Here is a 16,698-nt window from a genome sequence, read left to right as displayed (position 1 = left end):
GAAACAGAGTTGTTCTATACTTCCCAGCAAGGGATCAGTATTTGCCATGGTGATCAGTTTTAACACGTATCAGCTTGGTTTCTTAGGAAAAAAAATAACATTTGCTCTTCTAGGAAACATTTTCAGTGCCATTGGTCTAAGAATAGCAATCTTCATTCTGTTGCATCTCAAATTTCAGAAGTATGGCTTATCTTTTATTGTGCATGCAGTACAGAGATTATTTCAGATGAAATACCACTCTGTTCTGCTGAAACATGAAGAGTTTATAGTGCTTCATTCTGTGGTTGATTGCATTGTTTTTTTCCTAACCAAAATTAATTCATGAATAAAGAAACCCATCATGGCCTCTTCTCTCTGTGCACATCAGTTGCTTGGTGACCCCTATGGGAACAACAGTGCTGAAATAGTTGAAGTGGCAAACAAGTCCCTGGCTGCACATTTAAGCCCTGAAAAAAAAAACAAACAAACACCCTATAGTTTCAGGCAACTTCCAAGAACAGAGACAAAGCTACAGCCCTGTGGCCTAGGAGATCTCTGTCATTGCAATGCTGGTGGAGCCAGTTCAGCTCGCTCCCTGCAGAGCAGGCAGGGGCAGTGCCAGTCTTACAGGGAAGTAGGCAGTGTGACTGCCCAGAATGTTGTAGAGGTTGCTGAGCAAAGAACTGAAACTGTATCCTTTACTCGGGACTTTGATGTGTTTAACCCAAGTGTTGGAGGCAGGACATACTCCTAAAGGACTTTTTGAGCTGGAACAGCTGTGAAGATATGTTACGTACCTTGGAGCATCTCAGAATGGACGGAAGGCTGGATATCTAAGCTACCCCTGGTACCCAGAGCAGGCACTGCCAGTTCTCTCAGCTGAACTTAAGCCTTTGAATCCCGCTGAGGACTGGCAGCAGAGGGGCCAGAACCCACTGAACAAAAAGATGGTCTAGGATCCTGGGCTATTGCCATACATCAATCCCTCTGGGCACAGCAGAGGGCAGGCACATGGAGGCAGGCCCTCCTCACACCCCACCCTGCACCAATCCCACAGAGCAGATTGGCCAGAGGAATGTGTGTTCTCCTGCTCTTCTTCACCTGTCAACAAGCACCTTGGTGCTCCCAGGGAAACAGAACCTTGCAAGAAAACCAACTGTTAGCTATAATTTAAAAGATTTTCTTCTTCAGCTTCACCTCCCTGCCAGCCTTGTTTAGGGAAGTTTTAATAGCGTCTGGCTTCTCTTTGGTCTTGTGTACAAGACGAGGAAGTTTTCATCTGTGCCTTTAAAAAAAGCTTGCATCCCTGCCAAGATGTATTAGGAGAGCTGTAAAAAAGGAGTCATCATGTTCCAGGAGCACGAGGCTTATGTAACAGGGAAATCCTAAAGAAAAGATACTTCCCCACCCCGCGCATGCTTTTCCAAGGCACATGCCACTTCAGGGGTTTCAGATGCTCAATTTGGATTTTGATCACATCTGCCACTGGTTTATTCAGATGTATTTACAAATATATTCTCCCGCATCCCCTCATTTGTACATGCCATAGAATGTTTCTATAAAATGCAGTGCGGACCTCACCTCACCACAAGGATCTTTAAATAAAATATATTGTAAAGTGCCAGATAATTCTTTTTAAAAACACAGTTCTAATTAAAACAAGATACTTGGCCACTGCGTTAGCAGCTCCGTATACTGATACATTTTTAGCACAGCAGTCTATTTCTGTCAGGTGAGCAGGAGGCTCTCATACCACCCCTCTAGCTCTCCAGTTTCAAGTCCAACGGCTTTAGAAAATGAGGCAGAGGCAGGTTGTCCAGAGCCTCTGGAAAATGCTCAGGTGAAATGGTCCTGATCAAGACACGCATGGCTCCAACAAACAGTGATGGGGGAGCTAATCCCACCAGGCACTGGAACCTGCTCACCCCCAGGAGGTCCTGCCACCGCTGCCGGTTGTCCAACAGTTGCTGTTTCATTGTGAACTGGAGGTCCTGAGGCACGAAGAAGAAGAGGCAGTCGAGGCAGAGGAGCTTGGCACGCATGTTAGCTGCGGGCGCGTGGGAGATCTGCTGCAGCAAGGTGTCCAGGGGGGTATTCCCGGCACTGTCCTGCAGGCAGGGTGACGCACCGTGCCCAAGCAGCAGGAGCAGGCACTCAGGTCGCACCAGTTCGCAGGCCACGTGCAAGGCTGTCTTACCACCCTCCACACGGCTGCAGCCCCTGCGGTCCAGGTGGCTGGCTCTGTCGCTTGGTGGGAAGGCCTGGATGGCCTTGAGGATTCGGAAGAGAACCCGGACCCGATTGTAGCGGACAGCCATGGCCAGGTGCGGGGCCGAGGACTGACAGCAGCTGAAGCTTTGACTGGGCACAGCCAGGGCGCTCTCAGGGAACTTAGTCAGGAGGTGCCGGGCATAGGGCTGGTGGTCGTGCACCAGCGCATAGAGCAGGGCCTCTGAGGGCGAGTACACACTCACCTTGCCCCCGTCCTCCCAGTGGAAGACCTCCATGGTCCGCATGTCCTCCAGGAACCAGACAGGCAGCAAGTCCCTCACTGCCTGGTAGAAGGCGAAGGAGGATTTCTTGCACTGCTTCTGTGACTGGGCCCCGTGGCCGCCGACCCACCGGACGCTCCAAGGCATGACGGGCAGCTGCGCTCCGCCGGGGGCTGCCTCCCACCCTGGCGCGCAGAGGCCGCATCGGGCCGGGACCTGCGGGAGCGGAAGGACGGTCAGTCCCGAACTGCCGGAGCTCCCTGCGCTGCTGCAGCCTCCCCGCCACCGGCACAGGGGAACACCGAGCCGCGGCGTCACCGGACACACCCCCGGGGTAGGGGACACCCGCGCCGCTGCGCAAGGAAGCTCCCTCCCGGCGGCGAACGGGACTCCCGCCTCCCCGCGCTGAGCCGGACGCCCGAACCCCCGTGCCCGGGAAGCCGCGCTGCCGGCGCTCACCTCCCGCTGGCCCCGCGGTGCTCGCTGCTCGTGGCCGCCGCCGCCGCTGCAGTGAAGGGGCGCGCAGGGAGGCGCGAGCTCGGCGCGCCGCCGCGGGGGCCCTTTTATCCCCACCCTCCGGCCCGGGCGGTGAAGGTCGGTCAGGACCGGGGAACTGTCCAGCCGCCTCCGATTGGCTGCCGGCCCGGCGCCCCCGGGCGCCCATTGGCTGCGCGCAGGGGACGGGGCCCGGCACCCGCGCGTGCGTCAGGGGAGGCGAAGTTCCAAGAAACTTGGCTGCCGCCGGCGGGCGGGGCCGGGGCATGGCCGGGGGTGCGGGAGCCGGGGGGTGCGGGACAGGGGCTATGGCGTCCGGGGGGGACGTGGGAGACAGGGGGCGTGGGAGCCAGGGGTGTGGGCTCCTGGGAGCATGGGGTCCTGCGTTTATGGGGTGCAGGGCACACAGGGACCTGGACACATGGGGCTCCTGGGAGCATGGTGTCTAGACCACAGGGAGAGCTGTGCACAGGGACCATGGGACACCGGGACTCCTGGGTGTAGGAGGCTGCAGCCACACTGTGCCCATGCACACAGGGTCCCGGGCAGGCGGTGTCACCTCCCTGCCTGCCCTGGCAGGGCTCAGACTGGCCCAGGCCAGTTCTCAGCTCACCCTCTGCTCGTCCCCTGCAGGTGGCCCTGGCCAGAGGCTGGCGCTGCCCTGGAGCCAGTGCTGCTCGTGGGCTCCCACATGTGTGTGCACATGTGATTGCTGCAACACTCGTGTCTCTTGCTTGTCTCCCAGGTGGTGACATTTGCCTGCAGCCCTTCCTGCTGACAGTTACCTGTCAGATTTTGGCTACAGAGGAGCGAGGAGGTGGTGGTGGTAAAGGGTGAGCCTGGCACTGCTGGCAGCTCTGCACCAGGGACTCCCTCCCCTGGGCATCTGCAGTCCCTTGGCTCTAAAATACGTAGAGGTAACAGCTACACACTGGTAAAGCAAGTGCTGTTGTTACTGGGATCTACTCTCTCATAAGGCCTCCTTGCTGATAGCAAATCCTGGGATCTGCTCCATCCTTGCACCCCTCCCCCCCCCCCCCCCAGCAGGTTCAGAGCATTTCTCTCTTTCTCCCTGTGTGTTTGACTCCCAGTGTCTCCCCCACTTGCCACCATCTCCCTCTCAATCAGGAAGGTGTGATCAGGCTCTCCACAGGTGGGTAATGCCGGTCACTGTCAGGTTCATGGCTGACAGCTCTGGTTTCTTCATCCTTGGGGCTCCCCAGCCTTCCCCTCACGGGTATGGGAGCACAATATCTGCTGATCACTCCGGGAACAGGCAATGCTTTCCACATGCCCCAGCATGATGTGTGTGTGTGCACACTATGGATACTGCCAGCCATGTGCTGAAGTGTCCCGCTTCCTTACAGCCCTCTCTGGGAAGCTGCTTGGAGTGGCAGGGAGGGAGCCTGCAGGATGCTGCCAACCATCCCCTCTACCCCAGTGAGAACGAAGCTGTCAAGGAACAACCACTGCCTTTGTCATGCCTCTTGTGAACCGCCATTCAGCCAGGGAAACAATGCTTAAGCTGTGCTTCATTTGCTTTGTAACTTCTTCCCTACTGTGTTATGCTCACACCAAAACCCAGGTCCCTGTGAGGAGATGCAGGCAAGTGGGTGAGCTGGGCAGGACACTGCACACAGATGTCACACTCCGCAACATTTGGTGACCACATCTGAATGAAGAGAAACTGGGGTAATGTTCGCTGAGCTGCTCTGCTGGACAGAATTAAGTCCAGTGTTTGTCAGCGCAATTCGTCATCCAAGTATCTGCACAGATCCACCACAGCTCCTGGGGTCTCAGGTGTCAGCCGTGGCACGGAAAATCCTCTTTCATCACTCGTGTCGGATTCCAGATGAAAACTCATTAAAGACAACCATTTCCACCACCCCATGCTGTTGCCAGGCACTCACCTGTCATCACTTGCATCCTATTACTGCAAGCATGGGATGATTTCTACCAAAGTTTGGGATCAAAATAAATGGTTTTAAACCAGCTAATTCTGTAGCTCTTCCTTTGTGTCCAGTGCAGCCTCACCCACCTGTGCCTTGCTGCCTGTCACTGATGGTAGTGGCACCTGCTGCATCTCTGTGTGTTGCCTGCTCTGGGAAATGGCCTTGCCCAACGACCAATCCCAAATCCACTCCCTGCCATCACTGGGACATTGGCATCGATTTGTATGTCCAGGGTGATGATAAGCCATGTTGCCCAGCCTTTTCTACTCCCCTTCTGCACATGCCTGGATAAGCCAAGTGGTGTCAAAGCTGAAAGGCAAGGGATTAGAATAGTTGCAAAACCAAATTGGGTTTTCTGTAGGATATTAATGCCTTTGGCGTAGAAGTGGGGTGTTTTTTCTTGGTCCAAGCGCTCCAATGGAGGTAGGGGGACCAGCTGTGACTGTAGAGTGCTATGGGCCCCAGCAGTGGCTTAAAAACAGGCCAGAGCATGCTGCGTCCCTCACTGCCCCAGAGCTGGCTCCTATCTGCAACATGTATTTGTCACATACATTTGAAGCAGAAGCCTGCCTGTAGGCAAGGCAGCCTGTTTTCACTGGAGCAAAAGTATTACATTTGCCCCCAAAATTGTTCATCGAGTGCCCAGCACTAGCAGTGAAGCACAACAACCCAAAAAGGTTTTAATTTTGTGGTGTATATTTTATGTGCAGACCACGGGCATGCCTCGTTTGTTTGCAGTCCAGCCTGCTTTTAATCACTTTGAATTAAGTAACTGATCTTATTACTGATCCGACTGTGAGAGGGGTTATCATAGGTTCCTTGGCATACGACAAAGATTACTCCATCTGTGCAACCACTTCTGAGCAATGTGAGGTGTCCTCTCGGAGCTGTTTTCTTCACCCTCCTACAGGACACTGATCTTTTGGTTTCTTGAGCACATTGATCCTTTGCTTTTTCCAGCCAGTGACAAATTAAAACCCCCTTAGTGCGACTGAAACCCAGCCACGTAATGGGACGAAGGGAAAAGCTCTGCTGTTTCTTCTAGCAGATGTTATTTGTTTCCTGAGGTTTTCATTAAATAAGGGCAGGATCATACTAACTTAATGGGCTTGATTGTGGGTGTAATTAAAAGCACCATGAAAATAGGCAGTTATCAGGGTGCATACTGAACATAGTTAATGTTTAGTGCTGGTTTTGAGCATGAGATGGAAGCTGGGCAAAGAGTACATCCCTCATCTTTGAAAAGGGCTGAAAGATACAGGTTTTACTCCAGTCCTTGCAAGGATTTTGTGTGTGAGTTTGACTGTGAACATTTACCTGTCTCCTTTCAAAGGTCAGCAGAGTTTGGACAGCAACCCTGGAGCTGTGGTGGGGTGGAGCAGCAGAACTCCGCTTTGCTTTAAGCCTCTGGCTCCGGGGTCTTTGTCAGCAAGTCAGATAGGAACAACTGATCTCCCAGTTAGGTAAAATTAACATCTTCAGAGAGAAGCAATGAGTGCTGGCAGTTTGCAGTAAGGGCACTCGGCTGGATCTTCCCCTCCCACAGCAGGGACTTCATTGACCTCCAGTCTGCGGTGCCACCAGCATCCCATTTGCAGAAGGGGTGCAGTAATGCTGCTTTGACCATCTTGGTTTAGCCCATGATTTCTGCAGGTCAGGGATAGTATGCAAGTGTATCAGTTTGGTCCTTGAGGTTCTGGCTCTGCATAGGGACCCCTCTGCTCTGCTGTGTTAGACAGGGAATAGAGGCTGTTCATCCAGCTGTAGCCTGCGGGGACACAAGAAGGCAGAGCTGCTAGCAGTCTACATGGGACTTGCTCTCCTTTGGTGAGGACATGCCAGGTGAAGAGGTGAATGGCAGACCCAAGCACCTCTGCTTAGCTGTGATGAGTAATAGCTGCTGCTGACACCTCGTGGAAGCCTTAGATAAACATTTTCTCCAGAATACCCTCTGTTTCCTTTTCTCTGCTGCTGCTGTTTCTCCATCTGAGGAGCTCACCCTTTATTTCTATCATCTCCAGAGCACCCAGCCGGGAAGCAGGCAGCAGGGCCCTCAGCTGCTTACAGGACCAGGAATGGGAAGGCAGCCAAGAAAGGCTGCCCAGGGACTGTCCTTTACCTCTCTGAGGAAGGCATGTGTTCTCCCTGCGCTGTGGTGAATGCAGCTCACCATGGGTGTCTTTTTCACATCAGATGCAGAGAGGAAAGCATCCCACTCCTATACTCACCTGTCTGAAACATCCATTGTGTACATGCCTTTTGTGTGCCTGTTTTGCCCATCTCCATTTTTGGGGGGCATATTGGCAAGTGCTGTTATAAATCACTCTGTCATTTCAGAAGCGCAAATATCTATGGGGAAGAGTCACAGAAGTTTTCCTGGGAAGTGAGAAAGTGTGTTTATTTGAGAAGCAAGACTGCCGAAGGTGTTGCTGGGAGTCAGCAGTGGTCTGGGTTGGGCCATTGCTGCTGGCTCCATATCTGAAACCATCAGACAACATCACTCTGTCCAGGGGTGGAGTCACGGCCTTGAACCCTGTTCTCACCACTCATCTCTGCGCTGTCTCGCTCATCACTCACAGCACCCACATCTTCTTCCTCCTCAGTCTTCTTTTGTATTAGTCACTCTCTACTTGCCTGACTTCATATGAATCATCATTTCACATTAAGCTTGAGCTGCCCATAACCCTGGCTGCTTTGGTTTCTCTGCTGTGCTATAGAATCAGCTCCATCCTGACCCACAGCATGAAAGGAAAATCTGCTTTGGAAACAGCAAAGTGAACAAGTCTTCTCTTGTTACTCTTGTTTCCTGGCTGCTGCAGAGTGAATGTGACACCCTTCCAAAAATTTGCATCCCAAATGCTGCCTGGGAACCTCAAGCGAAGCTATCGAATACTTCATTTTGGAAAGGAAATCTCTTCACCAGCTCTGGAGGAAGTATGTAACATGTGGTTCGACTGCAGTCAAACGTCAGTCTTGGCCGATGGGAGGCTGAATGTACGGCTCAACTGGTGTCACTGATCTGCTGAGGCTGGCAGTGCCCACTGGTGGGATAACACAATTTTTAAGGCTTTGAAACTTGTTTTTGAACTCTTCTTCCTTGACAGGGAAAAGTGGTCTGGCAGAAGTGAGGTGGGCAGCCAGGTGATAAGGTCCCTCAGTGGCAGCCACCTCACAAGCCCTCAAGGATGGTCACAGCCCATCACCAGGGTCCTGTTTGACTGGGTTTGCAGGCCACTGCTCATTAAACCTTGATTTTGGCACCTGTAATAAATGAGCCATGTTCATCCTTTTGGAAACCTAGGCAAATTCCAAGAGCTGCAGCAGAGATTAATTTTGACCCAGCAAGTTACAGGGGGAAGCTGAAAAGTGTACTTGTCCCTTAAAAGACAAAACACACCTTTTGGGGAGCCTTTCTGTTTTGTAAGCAAGGAGACGACAGGGGTCAGAGAGCTCCTGGCGCCTGTGGACGATTTTGGCCTTCAGCTTGATGTTGGTTGTTAAAAATATTTCCCCAGATGTATTAATACAACCAGACTGGATTGCATCTGAGCTGAACATCGTGAGCCTAAGGCAGGACATAAATATAGAAGCAAACCAGGCTGACATAAGAGTCATCTGTCCTCTTCTACACAAGAAGCGAAAGGGAAAGAGAGACAGCTTACTCTGTTGCAATTTTTAGATGCTTCCAGGCATTAGCTTGGGCTTCTGCGAGTGCCTGCCCCGGGGCCCTGGGGCACAGCAGACCCCATGTATCCCTCGCTCAGCCCCCCGCATGCTGTGCCACAGGACTGAGCACTCAGCACATTTTTAACCCAGGGTTAGATTTGCTTAGACAAGGTCTGCAATTGGGAATGACTATTTGATGTGTTTGCCTAACAGGATTACCCTTATCATAATGATATTGCAACCTGGCCTTGGCAGGGCAAACCCCAAGGTCTCAAGGGGTCAAACCCTCACCTCCCTTGCCCCAGATATGCACAGCAGAGCTTGCCTCTTAGCATGCAATATCCAGCCAGTGTTTCAGTTGGCATTTAATACTCTGCTTTTGGAAATGGCTCTTTTGCTGTGTACCACAGACTGCAGACACCACGCTTGGAATTCATCTCTCCACATCTGAAAAAAAATAAAATCAATAATATTTGAAGGCTGGAAAAACAATGCAGTGTTTTACAATTAGAGAACTGTACGCCTTCCCTGTTGGGAATTGCCCTGAGCAGGTGCCTGACTGAATTCAGTGTGAATTTGTTGTCCTCTGGCTCCCTAAGAATAGGTAATGAACCAATGAGTTGCCTGCTTTTTTTGTACTGTGTATCGTGAACATGCCTAAAATCGTTACAGAAGCATCTGTTTGTCCTAAAAGTGTATCTGTGGTTATTAAAGTCTGCTGACTTAAAAGACTCGAGGAAGGTGTAGGATGAAAGCTCTGTTTTCCTGCAGGTAAATAGGATAACAGCTTTGCTAAAGCAGAACCTGACTCCACTGATGGCTGGCACCCAGACATGTCCACTCCAGTCTCTGGCAGAGTGAGGGGCATCTCATTGCTCCCTGGCAGTGTCACTTTAAACCCAGCACTTTTCAGACCAGCTAAGATGAGCCTGGCCTTACCACCTCTCTGGGGTATTTGCAGAAGCAGAACCTGCTGCTTGCTATTTGGGGATTCCAAAACAAGCAGGATCCTCTATTTATAATGTGATATAATGTTCTTGAATGAAACCTGTGCTTCTCTGGGCTTTAGGGCCACAAGACTGCTGGTGCAGCAGCACCCTCATTCCAGGGAATGCTGCTGGGAATGCTGAGATAGTTCTGCATAAAACCAAGGGATGCGTAGGTACGTAGTGTGAGCCATACATTCACAGGCTCCTGGGTTTTGGAGCAGGCTGTGCTTGTCAGGGCTGTGTTGATCCCCTTCTCTAGATGAGGTTTGGAAGGATGGATCAAGGCAGAGAGATATCTTCCCACTGCAGCAGCATCACTGTGGAGATGCTCGGGTTGCTGAAGGGAGTGTTAGTCTAACCATCTTTTTTTCCCCCCAAGGCATGTGAGCAGGGCCCTGTGACTTGGAAACGATCTATTCAGTGATTTCAGTTCACCTGTGATTAGTCTGTTAGTTTAATCTTGGTGGTGTGTGTGGCTGTTCACATCCTGCTGTTCAGAGTGGAACTGCTCTGACCTCGTAGCTCATTGCAGGACAAACTCCTCCTCTCCAAGACAAAGCAAACCAGCCACCTCTTTTTTGGAAGCAGGTACATACAGTATAATGCTTACCCAGGGGTTGTAGCTGATCTGGTTTTGCTGTGATAAATCCCTCTGCCATTTCAGCCATAAAACATGATAAATATGAGGCCAAGCAGAAAGATTAAAAAAATAAGTAAATAGTGACTAATGCTTCGCATGTCTTTGAGGACTTATTTAACTCCCATTTGTTCATTCTCTCCACTCTTGGCTGCCACTGTGTCTGTTGAAATAACAAACAGGGATGAGGAAAGAGGGCAGCTTTGTCAGGAGCTTCTTCCTGTGGGAAGTGGCTGAGTTACAGCAGTTAACTCTAACGGCAACTGCAGCCTCAATAGGCAGATGATCATCTGTCATATGCACCCCAATAGGAAACTGTTGGGTCTTGTCCGAAAAAGACTGGATTCTCAGTCAAAAGCCTTTCTGCTGCAAAGTGGTGTTTAGAAAGAGTCTGTCTTTTCCTTTCGTTTTGTACAAAAATAGAAGTCTCTGATGCTGCCTGAAGCTGCTCTGCTGCCAAGAAAACCTCCCAGGTCTGGTGATGAGGCCTCTGCAATATTTCCAGGTTCTGCGATTATTTTCTAATGAAAGTTTCAAACCCAGGTATGATCAGGAGGTTCAACCATAGCACATTCACAGCAGGGCTTCTCAGTTTGCTTTTCTTCTTTCTACATCAGTACCTATCCCCTATGTAGAGGCAATAAGATAATTTTGTGCATATAAATGTACCTAAAATCAGGGTGACAATGCCTTTTACTTGCTGGATTTGGCACCAGCGTCATTTTATGCAATTCTCCATTTGGAAGCATTGCTTTTGCACTGAAATTATTGTAACTGCCTCATCATGTTTGTCCATTAGTGCGTCTTTTCATGGCTTAGTAAGTGGCTGAGGGATTAGGATGCAGCTCCCCTTGCCCTTCTGCACATGCAATGTAGGGAAATGGGAAGACTGATGTTTCCAAGGTGCTGCCAGTTTTTTGGGTTGTCTTCAGCCCTGAAAACAGAAATAAAAAAGGGCTGAAAAGGTGATGTAAAGTATCAGGTAGGTGAGATGGATGACAAAAATAAGCCAGGCATATACCAGCAATGCTGGTATAAACAGAGAAAGTGAGAAGCACCCGAACCCAGCTGCTTAGCATGGCAGAAAGGTCGGCTTTGCTCCCTGCCACTGCCTGAGCCATGCAAGGGCCACGGCATTCTCCCTGTTGGCTCTGCTCCCTGGACCTCTCCTGTAGCCCTGCTCAGATATCAGGTCTGGGACAGGCTCAGCGGGCTCACCACCACCTTCCATCTCAGCAGCAGGGCTGCCCACGGTGGAGCAGACGCCATTGCAGTGAGCAACGTGTTTGGAGCACACACTTTTGGGTTTTTTTAATGCAGAAAGTTGTGAAGCAATCGGAGAAGCCATTGGGGTCCTTCAGCCATTCCCCCAGAGCCCGGTCCCCATGCTGGCCACGCAGCCCATCTGTGTGCCCTACACATCCCAGCAGGGTCTGTCACAGACGAGGGTTGTTTGATGGGCTTGGGGGTGCTGCTGCAGCATGTCCTGAATCACCCAGCAGTATAGGTGGGAATTTCACCTCAACGAAATGAGGATTTTTACTGAAGCCAATAGAAAAGCAGGTAAAACAAGCAGGAGGAAAGGTCTATGCATGGTGAGTTACAGCCCCAGAGGCTGGAAATGCATAGAATAATGAGTTATAGTGCATGCTAAGACGTGTTGCAGGAGACAGACGAAATACTCGGGTTCCCTCTTCACATCTGCCAACCTCTAGCCCCACTCTTTTGCTTCCAAACCAGGGATGACAGAATATGAAGTGCCTGAGTGCCAGTCTGCAGCCAGGTGTTTCAGCTTGAACTACTGAGGAAAGTGGGTCTGGGCTAATGTATTAGTTAATTAGGTGTTATTTATTTATCTAATTAATTAATTAGATAAAAAGATGTAGGTCTTGGAGTAGTGCTTGTGCTTAGGAGAGGTAATGCTGTTGGGCTCTTCTAAGTAGTGTCACAATTTGAGATTCCCTTATGCTCGTGATTGGGTTTAGACCACAAGTAATGTAAGTTTTCATATCAGTTTTTTCCTGGAAACCTTGCTGCTGTCTCCGAGGCACAACCATTCCTGTAGATGGGCTGCTCTTGCAATTCATGTGCTCTGTGAAGCAGAAAGGAAAACATTTTGGCCAGGGTTCAAGTACCTTTGCCTGTTGTCCTGGATAAGTGCCTGACAAGAGATCAAGGTCTTTGCTTGTACAGGATAAAAGCAGCTTTTCTTAAGTTGTTGCTGGTATGCCTGGACTCCCTGAGGGCGCTGCTCTGGTGCTTCCAGTGGCTGGGCTGGACTTCGTGAGTAAGGTGAGGTTTGCTGTGTGGTCTGTAGTTTGTCCTGGTTCAGAGGTGAGCTTCCAGGTTTTCAGTCTCTGGCATGCAGGAGCATGGGATGGTAGCCCATTGCAGTGATCCTTGGAAGCAGCCAAGGGTGGTTTTAGCACCATCATTAGGATTCAGAGTTGACAGCCTGTGGAGATGAAAAGGTGAGCCTTGGTGCTGTCATTTCCAGATTTTTGTCATGGGACTGGTTCTCTGATGATGCGCTTATGCTCTCACACACTAAGTGTTTCCGAGGGCTGGCGTTTTTCAGCAGCAGTGTACGAATGGTGGAGTGTGGAAATGAGAGTTCAGAGCAGTGGGATGCAACATTCAGGCTTGCTTTTGGAATTCCACAGGGCTCAACCAGATGCCAGGAGCTGAACTCCTCGTGTTGAGAATGGAGCTGCATCCACTCTGCTCTGCCACCTTCCAGCCCTGCTCTCACAGGGCTTCCCCAGCTCTGTCTGCCTGATGCCATGGGTAACTTCCCAAAGATGGATCCTCAACTGCCTTCATGTCTGCAGAGGCTTATTAGTCATTTCCCACTTACAAACAAATGTTTTGGAGACATGGGAGAAGCTGAGCTACCAAGTGGACAAAGCTCCATTGCTTTTAAAGTAGCTCATTCATCACTGAGTTTTATTGTGCAGCAGTTCAGCCACTGGTGAATTGAAGCCACCCTCTGCTTGTGGTACAGGGAACAGAAAATGTGCTTCTCGTGCAGGCCACTTCTTAAATCTTCAGTTTGGTTTTCATCTTAAAGGTGTTACAGATGAGGTGGGTTTGTTATGAACATTTAAGGTTTTATTTTACTATTTAGAAAAAGACTTTTCATTTGCTTGTTTTAAACTTTTTTCCCCCCTTTCTTTGCAGCAAAGCCTGGGTTTGCTTCATTGTTTTTCTGCTGACGAGCCCATACTGTTTCAAGACCTTTCCTTCTTCCTTACATCCAGAGGTCCTCCCAGTTTTCTCTTAGAACACTTGCACTGGTAGGGGCAATGGGGATCTGAAGTGTAGTTGTTACTGCAAACTAAAGGCAGACAATTCAAACCAGTCCTTGCAAAAGGAGGAATCTGCTCACCTATGTTTAACTGCTATCTGGCTTTGGCACTTCTCCAATCTTCATTTCCACTTGTGTGACCTGCCTGTAGGTGTGGGCACACACATTCCTCTTGCTAACCCAGGCAGGGCATCAGGTTCCTGACATGGTTCTTGAAAATCCCATGTGAGCGAGGACATGCATGGCTTGGGGGTGAATGATTGCCAGGTCTCGCAGAGCATTAGAGTGGCAGTGCTGGAAACAGCCCCAGGGAACATCACTGTTACAAATCATCAGCCAGCCCCCTCCTTGAAGAGCTCCTTGGAAGAAAATGTTTGTGGGGCTTAAAGGGGAAAATTGCTTCTGCCACCCAGAGCAGCGGGCTGGGACAGCACTGAGCTCAACTCCCGTTGAAGCTGCTGGGGGCTCACTTCAAAGCTTAGTGTGTGTTAAGAGGTTTCTGAAAAGGGACAACTACTGTGATGCTGGTGCAGAGTGTGTTGCTCTGGGGTGTAAGCCTTGCAGGTTCCCTCTACTTTACTGCACTTCCTTAGGAGCTGGAAAACAACATTTTCCGCTGGACTTCCCCCTGCAGTGACAGCCTGGCTCTGTGTCCCTGAAGAGGATTCAGGTGTTCGATTTGGGTATCTCCAGTGACATTGATCAGGCACAAAAACGATGCTGCCATCTGAGACAGAAAAAAAAAAATTATTTTAGCTATCTTGCCCCAAATACCAAATTCTTTCTCTTTGTTGCTTTTAAAAATTATTTTATTTGTATTTTTAGGGCTCTTTTTCCTAAGCTGTTTAAAACTAGGAAAACCAGAAGCTTGCTGTAATTAAACTGGGACCACGGTAGGACTCACCAGGGCTCTTGCCACCGCAGTTGCCTCTCTGCAGAAGGTGATTCGCGGTGCCTGTTCCAGCTTGCCTGGCTGCGCCAGGGAGTGGATCAGCAGCCAAAGGTTACCCCCTGCAGTACGTCCACAGCTACTGCAGGTGTAACGCGAGCTGGATCTCGTTTGTCGGTGTGGATTTTCATGTTAAAAAGAAGAAAAAAGGGGTCAGGAAAAAAAAAGTTGCTTATTTCACTAAAATCTCGAGTCAGTTCTACCCACTTCAGCAAACGTAGGTGACTTGTCAGTGGCATGAAGGTATTGGCAGTTACTGGCACCTTTCTTCTTCGTGGGGCACAACTGGGAGATGTGTTAGGCCAAGGACTGTGGTACAATGACTAAATCCATAAGTCAGCTCCAGGCACAGTTTTGCCCTCACCCATGACCAGGCTAAAAGTTCACGTGGTTCAAAGGACTTCTGAGAAAATCCATGGGGAAACATGCTGCAGGATGCTGAGCTACACCACAGCCCAAGGACAGGCCTAAACATCAAACTGTTGGAGGCGGTGGGGCTTTTTTGGGAAGCATTTCATTGATTTTCTGCTCTTGTAATATTCCCACCTTCAGCTGCACCCAGGACAGAGGGACCTTTGTGTAATCCAGAGCAGGAGCTCTTGCTCTCTCAAGGACATGTGTGCCAGCATGTCCTGATGCCAGTCGGACTTGCTGTTGCTGCAGACTTGCCAAATTTGAGCTAATTCAGCTGAATGTATTACACAGAGGTCACAGCTGAAGTGTCCTTTCCAGCTTTACCTGGTTACATCCTTTTCCAAAGGAAACTGAGCTCCTGAAGAATATGCTGGCCTTGCGCATCACTAAGGTCTGCCTGCCTCGTGCATCATCTAAACTAAGGTCTGCCCATGCTGCTGGGGTGGCATCTACCCCAGTATATGGACCAGCCCCATTTTAGGGATGCAGAAGGGCTTGGCCAGAAGTTGGCAGGGGTTACTGAAGCAGTTAGGGTACTTTGTCCCCCTCTAACATACACATACAGACCCCTTCACCTCTTAGCTGGCTGCTGGCACAGGCCTCAGTGTGGCACAGCCTGTGTTTTCTCATGTGAAATTCAATAAATTCAGCATTTTTAGGACATTGGCATAATCAGGGTTTTCAATCTTCTCCTTCATTGCCTTCTAATACGCCCTTCTAACAATTAACTCTGTGTTTTGGGAGAATGCCAAATGCAGGGCAAAAGACTTTGTTTTCCTTTCCCATAATTAAATGTCATGTTTGCTGCTGTCCCTCCCACTTGATCAAGTCTCCATGCATGGTCTAAAATGCTGGTGAATTAGCATAAGGTCTGTCAGGATTTGACCAATATTCTCCCTCCTGCTGCATCCGTGCAGCTCACAAAGAACAGTGCTGTCCGGCAATGGGGCCCTGGAAATGGGCTGCTCCCCTGGCCTTTCACAGGGGTACAGGCACAGGCTGGGGGAGTGCTGTGATTCTCTGTGCCTACCTCCCCTCGCTTGAAGCAACCGTGCCTGGGGATAGAGCCCATGGCCCCCTGTGGCATTGTGACTGCGCCCAGTTTGCTCCTGCAGGAAACTTCTTGGATGTCAAAGGAAACAGCTTTTTACTGCAGTTCTGTAAAAACCAATTGCAAAAGCTCTCCATCCGTGCTGCAGGCTAATTGTGGCAGCCAGCTGATGAAAGAGCCTTTTTCTAAATTACATTTGAAGGCATACTGGAGAAACATTCCCCAGGCCAGACTCTGGCAACATCTGCAGCACTGCAAATGATGGCAAAAAATGATCACAGGGTTATGGGTCCTGGTTATGGGCTGGGAGGTGTGATGAGTATAATAACTTTCTACCAGTTCAGGATGAGATGGAGGTGAGCTGATGGCTGAAGTCCTCACCACGAGATAAGGACTGTGGTTACCCCAGCTTGCAGCCCTGTCCTGCAGAGTGGTTCATCCTCGCTCAGACCATTTGCCCAAAAAGCATTTCCTGAAGCTAGTGCCCCTGTTGCCACATCTCCCAGGGTTCCTCTGTACCACTAAACTCCACATAGAAGGTGCTGGCAAGTACCCGGCTGGTATGGCATTTTTGCTCAGCTTTTTGGCACAGCCCCAGCTCCCAACAGGAGTGTGTCTCCATCTCCATTACATCCTGCACTGTTCTTTACCCTACAAAATGTTCCTGGAGCCTTCTTCCCCCACCGTCCTCATTCATCCGCTTGGTTCTTAAATTTTCATAAATCAACTTCTCTTTGATTGCCAAGTTCATAAATAGTCTTTCTGGT

The 16,698-nt window shown here is 50.0% G+C and overlaps 1 protein-coding gene and 2 long non-coding RNA genes across 3 annotated transcripts; 2 read left to right on the top strand and 1 right to left on the bottom strand.

Annotated features, from left to right (window-relative positions):
- Nucleotides 1–1,445: 1,445 nt before the first annotated feature.
- On the bottom strand, nucleotides 1,446–2,723 carry ANKRD9 (ankyrin repeat domain 9). The gene has a single exon (XM_061376119.1). It carries the CDS (start codon nucleotides 2,616–2,618, stop codon nucleotides 1,740–1,742), a length of 879 nt encoding a protein of 292 aa, XP_061232103.1. The 5' UTR covers nucleotides 2,619–2,723; the 3' UTR covers nucleotides 1,446–1,739.
- A 585-nt stretch (nucleotides 2,724–3,308) lies between these two features.
- LOC133224699 (uncharacterized) lies at nucleotides 3,309–4,958 on the top strand. Its single transcript, XR_009728935.1, has 3 exons — nucleotides 3,309–3,799; nucleotides 4,334–4,658; nucleotides 4,741–4,958. It is a non-coding gene; the product is annotated as an uncharacterized LOC133224699 (long non-coding RNA).
- Nucleotides 4,959–7,290: 2,332 nt separating this feature from the next.
- LOC133224636 (uncharacterized) lies at nucleotides 7,291–9,320 on the top strand. The gene is made up of 2 exons (XR_009728916.1): nucleotides 7,291–7,341; nucleotides 7,636–9,320. It is a non-coding gene; the product is annotated as an uncharacterized LOC133224636 (long non-coding RNA).
- The last annotated feature ends 7,378 nt before the right edge of the window (nucleotides 9,321–16,698 follow it).

Source organism: Neopsephotus bourkii, unplaced genomic scaffold, assembly GCF_033783945.1.
Source record: "Neopsephotus bourkii isolate Nb327-2 ecotype Australia unplaced genomic scaffold, CSIRO-AGI_Nbou_v1 NB_1707, whole genome shotgun sequence".
NCBI lineage: Eukaryota > Metazoa > Chordata > Aves > Psittaciformes > Psittacidae > Neopsephotus > Neopsephotus bourkii.
Note: the sequence above shows the minus strand (reverse complement) of the source record. Positions and strands in the feature narration are given on the sequence as shown.